Raw genomic sequence first — 7500 nt, forward strand, 5'->3', positions numbered from 1 at the left:
TTCAAGATAAGGTAAAGTTTTTGGGACTAATTTTTGACACCCATTTGAATTGGAAAGCACATGTATCATATATATCAAATCCAAATGTAACAGTGCTCTTAATTTAATGATGAAATTGTCTTACACAACATGGGGTGCAAAGAGATCAACTCTAATGATGATGTATAAAGCATTAGTATTACCAGCTGAACTTGGTTGAGTCCCTTGTCAGGCTGGAAGGAACGTAGAGTAGAGGTCCTCTTTTTGTTTTGTTTCATTTGTTGATGTCAGCTACCCCCCAAAATTAGGGGAAGTGCCTTGGTATATGTATGTATGTATTATCAAGAATTGATATTGGTAGCCCAATATATGGATCAGGATGAGAAGCAACTTTGGAATCTTCAGATCCAATACACGCTCGAGGCCTGAGAATTTGTAGCGGAGATTTTAGATCATCCCCAAATCTCTCAGTTTTATATGAAACTGGAGAACCCCCTTTGTCGGGATTTTGTAACAATGTGGAGTGCATTAAAAATTTTATCCACTAATTCTCCAACAAAAAAGATTTTTAATGAGAGGGATATATTTATAAACAACCATGAACAACCATTCCCAATCAGGGCAAGCAGACTGTTATAATCAACAAACATTAAATTGAATCTTATCCAACCATCTTTATTTCCCCCACCTTGGATTATGACAAGGACAAGAATCTGTTCTCATCTCTTTTATTTATCAAAAAAAATTCTCTTATACTCCGAGTCACCACAAGCAAATTACCAAAGAACATATTCAGAGAAAAGGTCCTCACTATGCCATATATACTGATGGTTCTAAATCCTCAATGGGTGCTGGATGTGCTGCAGTATCTTTAGATAGAACACAACAATTATCGTTGCCAAAAGAATCATCAGTATTTACACCAGAGTTGTATGCCATTTTACAAGCAATCAATATAATTAAAACAATTGAAGACAGAAAGAATTTTAAATTTGTCATCTATTCAGATTCTCGAAGCGCCATAGTAGCCCTTAAAAACTATACACATAGGAACCACTTAATCCTAAGAATTAAAGAATTTATAAGTAAATTATCATCTCAGTGTGTAAGTGTCGAATTATGCTGGATCCCGGCTCATGTTGGAGTTGTTGGTAGTGTAAAGGTGGATGCTCCTGCTAAAGAAGCCATTAAATTACCACAACAAAACATTGACCTGCCAGTTGGAGATTTTATTGCATTATTAAGGCATTTCATATTGGAAAAATGGCAGAACATTTGGAATAATGTGCCAGAAAATAATAAATTAAGGCAAATTAAACCTAAGACTGCTCCTTGGGATTCGTCAATACAAAATAACAAAAGAACTGAAGTAATTTTAACCAGATTACGAATTGGGCACTCGAGACTGACCCATGAATTTTTAATGAGTACACCTCACGGCACTGTTCCAATGTGCAGTGAGTGTGATAGTTTTTTATCTATTAAACATATATTTTCGGTCTTATAAAGTTTTCCAGCGAGAGAGAGAGAGAGAGAGAGAGAGAGAGAGAGAGAGAGAGAGAGAGAGAGAGAGATATGTTTTAGTTAGAAAATGTTTTCTGACACTTTTACTGAATCAAGTAGTTTTTCTGTTTCTAGAATTTTAACTTTTTTAAGGAATTCACGTATTATTGATAAAATCTAAATTTTGACCTAAGATTTTTATGTTATTACTAATTCTTTTTAAATTATGTAGATTTAATATATAGTTAATTCTTTTTATCACTCAGATTTCATATATATATATTTATCCATTCATACATCTATTCACCCATATTTAGAATATTCAAAGATATATAAGTATATATGGTATATACATACATTTTTATTTTTTTCATTTATTTATTTTTTTTCCTTATCAATTAAATTTGATAATCTTATAATTCTTTATATCCCGATTTTATTTCGGGCCAGCCCTGTGAGAATCAAGCTTGACTCATTGGGCTGGTAAAACTCTTTTCTTTAATAATAATATATATAATATATATAATATATATATATATATATATATATATATATATATATATATATATATATATATATACACACATACACATACATACATATATATACCAAGGCACTTCCCCCAATTTTGGGGGGTAGCCAACATCAGCAATGAAACAAAAACAAAAAGGGGACCTCTACTCTCTACGTTCCTCCAGCCTAATAAGGGACTCAACCGAGTTCAGTGGTACTGCTAGGGTGCCACAGCCCACCCTCCCACATTATCCACCACAGATGAAGCTTCATAATACTGAATCCCCTACTGCTGCTACCTCCGCGGTCATCTAAGGCACCGGAGGAAGCAGCAGGGCCTACCGGAACTGCGTCACAATCGCTCGCCATTCATTCCTATTTCTAGCACGCTCTCTTGCCTCTCTCACATCTATCCTCCTATCACCCAGAGCTTCCTTCACTCCATCCATCCACCCAAACCTTGGCCTTCCTCTTGTACTTCTCCCATCAACTCTTGCATTCATCACCTTCTTTAGCAGACAACCATTTTCCATTCTCTCAACATGGCCAAACCACCTCAACACATTCATATCCACTCTAGCTGCTAACTCATTTCTTACACCCGTTCTCACTCTCACCACTTCGTTCCTAACTCTATCTACTCGAGATACACCAGCCATACTCCTTAGACACTTCATCTCAAACACATTCAATTTCTGTCTCTCCGTCACTTTCATTCCCCACAACTCCGATCCATACATCACAGTTGGTACAATCACTTTCTCATATAGAACTCTCTTTACATTCATGCCCAACCCTCTATTTTTTACTACTCCCTTAACTGCCCCCAACACTTTGCAACCTTCATTCACTCTCTGACGTACATCTGCTTTCACTCCACCATTTGCTGCAACAACAGACCCCAAGTACTTAAACTGATCCACCTCCTCAAGTAACTCTCCATTCAACATGACATTCAACCTTGCACCACCTTCCCTTCTCATACATCTCATAACCTTACTCTTACCCACATTAACTCTCAACTTCCTTCTCTCACACAATCTTCCAAATTCTGTCACTAATCGGCCAAGCTTCTCTTCTGTGTCTGCAACCAGTACAGTATCATCTGCAAACAACAACTGATTTACCTCCCATTCATGGTCATTCTCGTCTACCAGTTTTAATCCTCATCCAAGCACTCGAGCATTCACCTCTCTCACCACTCCATCAACATACAAGTTACACAACCACGGTGACATCACACCTCCCTGTCTCAGCCCCACTCTCACCGGAAACCAATCACTCACTTCATTTCCTATCCTAACACATGCTTTACTACCTTTGTAGAAACTTTTCACTGCTTGCAACAACCTTCCACCAACTCCATATAACCTCATCACATTCCACACTGCTTCCCTATCAACTCTATCATACGCTTTCTCCAGATCCATAAATGCAACATACACCTCCTTACCTTTTGCTAAATATTTCTCGCATACCTGCCTTACTGTAAAAATCTGATTCATACAACCCCTACCTCTTCTAAAACCACCCTGTATTTCTAAGATTGCATTCTCTGTTTTATCCTTAATCCTATTAATCATTACTCTACCATACACTTTTCCAACTACGCTTAACAAACTAATACCTCTTGAATTACAACACTCATGCACATCTCCCTTACCCTTATATAGTGGTACAATACATGCACAAACCCAATCTACTGGTACCATTGACAACACAAAACACATATTAAACAATCACACCAACCATTCAAGTACAGTCACACCCCCTTCCTTCAACATCTCAGCTCTCACACCATCCATACCAGATGCTTTTCCTACTCTTGTTTCATCTAGTGCTCTCCTCACTTCATCTATTGTAATCTCTCTCTCATTCTCATCTCCCATCACTGGCACCTCAACACCTGCAACAGCAATTATATCTGCCTCCCTATTATCCTCAACATTCAGTAAACTTTCAAAATATTCCGCCCATCTTTTCCTTGCCTCCTCTCCTTTTGACAACCTTCCATTTCCATCTTTCACTGTCTCTTCAATTCTTGAGCCAGCCTTCCTTACTCTCTTCACTTCTTTCCAAAACTTCTTCTTATTCTCTTCATATGAATGACCTAATCCCTGACCCCACCTCAGGTCAGCTGCCCTCTTTGCCTCGCGTACCTTGCGCTTTACTTCCACATTTTTCTCTTTATATTTTTCATACTTCTCTATACTATTACTCTGCAGCCATTCTTCAAAAGCCCTCTTTTTCTCTTCCACTTTTACCTTCACTCCTTCATTCCACCATTCACTGCCCTTCCTCATGGTGCCTCCAACAACCTTCTTGCCACACACATCACTTGCAATCCCAACAAAACTTTCTTTTACTAACTTCCACTCCTCTAAATTGCCAGTTTCTCTTACTTTCACTTCGTCATATGTCATTTTCAACCTTTCCTGATATTTACTTTTTACCCCTGGTTTTATTAGCTCTTCAACCCTCACAAGCTCCCTTTTACATCCACCTACTCTATTCCCCCACTCTTTTGCTACAACTAATTTTCCTTCCACCAAAAACTGATCAGACATACCGTTAGCCATACCCCTAAACACGTGCACGTCTTTCAATCTTCCAAACATTCTTTTAGTTATCAACACATAATCCATCAATGCCCTTTCTACTACTCTTCCATTTGCCACTCTTACCCATGTATACTTATTTTTATCTTTCTTTTTGAAAAAGCTATTACTTATCACCATCTCTTGCTCAACACACATATCTACCAGTCTCTCACCACTCTCATTTTCATCTGGTACGCCATACTTCCCAATGACACCTACCTCTCCAGGGCCCACTCTAGCATTCAAGTCACCCATGGCAACTACATAATTCCTTCTACTCAGTCCTTCTACACACCTAGTTAATTCATTCCAGAACTCATTCTGCTCTTCTTCACTTTTCTCACTACCTGGCCCATACGCACTGACAAACGCCCAACATTCTCTACCCAACCTAACCCTTATCCACATTAACCTAGATGATATCTCCTTCCATTCCACTACTTTACCTGTCATCCATTCATTCAGCAATAAAGCCACACCCTCTCTCGCTCTTCCCCTTTCAATCTCAGACACTCTACCATACATTTCACCAAACATCACTTCACCCTTTCCTTTTATCTTCGTCTCACACAAGGCCAATACATCCATCCTTCTATTCCTAAACATACTTCCAATTTCACATCTTTTACTCTCTATCGTACTACATCCACGCACATTCAAACACCCCAAAACTAGAGTGCGGGGAGCAGTCACTCTCCCCCAAGCTCCATCTCTTTATCGATGTCTCACAGGATGTAGATACAGGAGAGGGGGTTCCCAGCCCCCTTGTCCCGTCCCTTTTAGTTGCCTCTTACGACACGCAGGGATGACGTTGGCGCTATTCTAATTTTTTATATGCCCCCGCGGCCACAGGGGGAAATATATATATATATATTTATATATATATATATATATATATATATTTATATATATATATATATTATATATATATATATATGTATATATATATATATATATATATATGTATATATATATACATATATATATATATATATATATGTATATATATATATGTATATATATATGTATATATATATATGTATATATATATGTATATATATATGTATATATATATATGTATATATATGTATATATATATATATATGTATATATATGTATATATATATATATGTATATATATATATATATATATATATATATATATGTATATATATATATATATGTATATATATATATATATATATATATATATATATGTATATATATATGTATATATATATGTATATATATATGTATATATATATGTATATATATATGTATATATATATATGTATATATATATGTATATATATATATATATATATATATATATATATGTATATATATATATATGTATATATATATATGTATATATATATATATATATATATATATATATGTATATATATATATATATGTATATATATATATATGTATATATATATATATATGTATATATATATATGTATATATATATATGTATATATATGTATATATATATATATATATATATATATATATATATATATATATATATATGTATATATATATGTATATATATATATATATATATATATATATATATATATATATATATATATATATATGTATATATATATATATATATATATATATATATATATATATATATATATATATATATGTATATATATATATGTATATATATATGTATATATATATATATATATGTATATATATATGTATATATATATATATGTATATATATATGTATATATATATATGTATATATATATATATGTATATATATATATGTATATATATATGTATATATATATATATATATATATATATATATATATACATGCAGTGAACCCTCGTTTATCGTGGTAGATAGGTTCCAAACCTGGCCGCGATAGCTGAAAATCCGCGAAGTAGGGACACCATATTTACGTATTTATTTAACATGTATATTCAGACTTTTAAAACCTTCCCTTTACGTAGTACTGTTAACAAACTACCCTTTAATGTACAGAACACTTAATGCATGTACTACAGTACCCTAAACTAAAACAGGCACAAATATTAAAGGCGATTTTATATCATGCGTTTCCTAAACATGCCAAAAAGCACGATAAAAAATGACAACCAATGTTTTGTTTACGTTTTTCTCTGATCATAACGAAGAAACAGACGCATTTACACATATGTGTATAGGTTAGTTTTTGCATCGATAGCACTCTTACCAAGTATTGATTATATGTTGACTTTGTTATTACCAATGTTCTACTTAATTTTTCTTAGAACTTCCAAATAAATGAAATGAATGCCATTTATATAATGTTTTTCTTATGACACCACCTGAAACGGAAACCTTCCATTTGTTTACGCTCCATCTTCGATCATAATAAACAAATGAACGCATTAAACACACATGCTCAAAGTGATAACTAATGATATAACAAACATTTAGTAAACATTATGTTATTACAAATATTTTACTTATCGTATCCATATAAATTCCTAAATTCGTAGCAAAGCTGGAAACTTTTTTTTCCTTATGCGTTTAATCCACAATAGCAAACTGCCGCAAATGACAGAATGATAATTTACGATAATTTTAAACTGTTACAAAAGATAATTGTTCTTTCCATATCCAAAATACTTTTTGTAACTTCAGTTATAAGTCAACTTGTACCCACCTCACCATATGCAAAAAAGGCAAAAGAAGAAGAAAGTAATAGGCCATTTTTAAAGTCATCGAAAAATTAAGTTACCGCTACTACGTTCGATGTGAGAGAGAGAGAGAGAGAGAGAGAGAGAGAGAGAGAGAGAGAGAGAGAGAGAGAGAGAGAGAGAAGAGAGAGAGAGAATGGTTTTAAATGTTCTAAATAATAAATATGATAGGTTATAACACATTGGTGCT

At 33.6% G+C, this 7500-nt stretch overlaps 2 protein-coding genes across 6 annotated transcripts in view; one reads left to right on the forward strand and one right to left on the reverse strand.

The window, feature by feature from the left end:
- The window catches only part of waw (Translation factor waclaw), a 336239-nt gene that overhangs the window by 29212 nt on the left and 299527 nt on the right, over positions 1-7500 (reverse strand). The gene's annotated exons all lie outside the window — the stretch shown is intronic.
- Positions 1-7500, forward strand: part of LOC137638868 (uncharacterized) — a 30642-nt gene that overhangs the window by 10146 nt on the left and 12996 nt on the right. Inside the window, exon 3 of the mRNA XM_068371278.1 lies at positions 752-1348. Within this exon, the coding sequence (XP_068227379.1) occupies positions 752-1348 (597 nt within the window). The remainder of the gene's footprint in view (positions 1-751; positions 1349-7500) is intronic.

This window comes from Palaemon carinicauda, chromosome 3 (genome assembly GCF_036898095.1).
Source record: "Palaemon carinicauda isolate YSFRI2023 chromosome 3, ASM3689809v2, whole genome shotgun sequence".
Classification (NCBI taxonomy): Eukaryota; Metazoa; Arthropoda; class Malacostraca; order Decapoda; family Palaemonidae; genus Palaemon; species Palaemon carinicauda.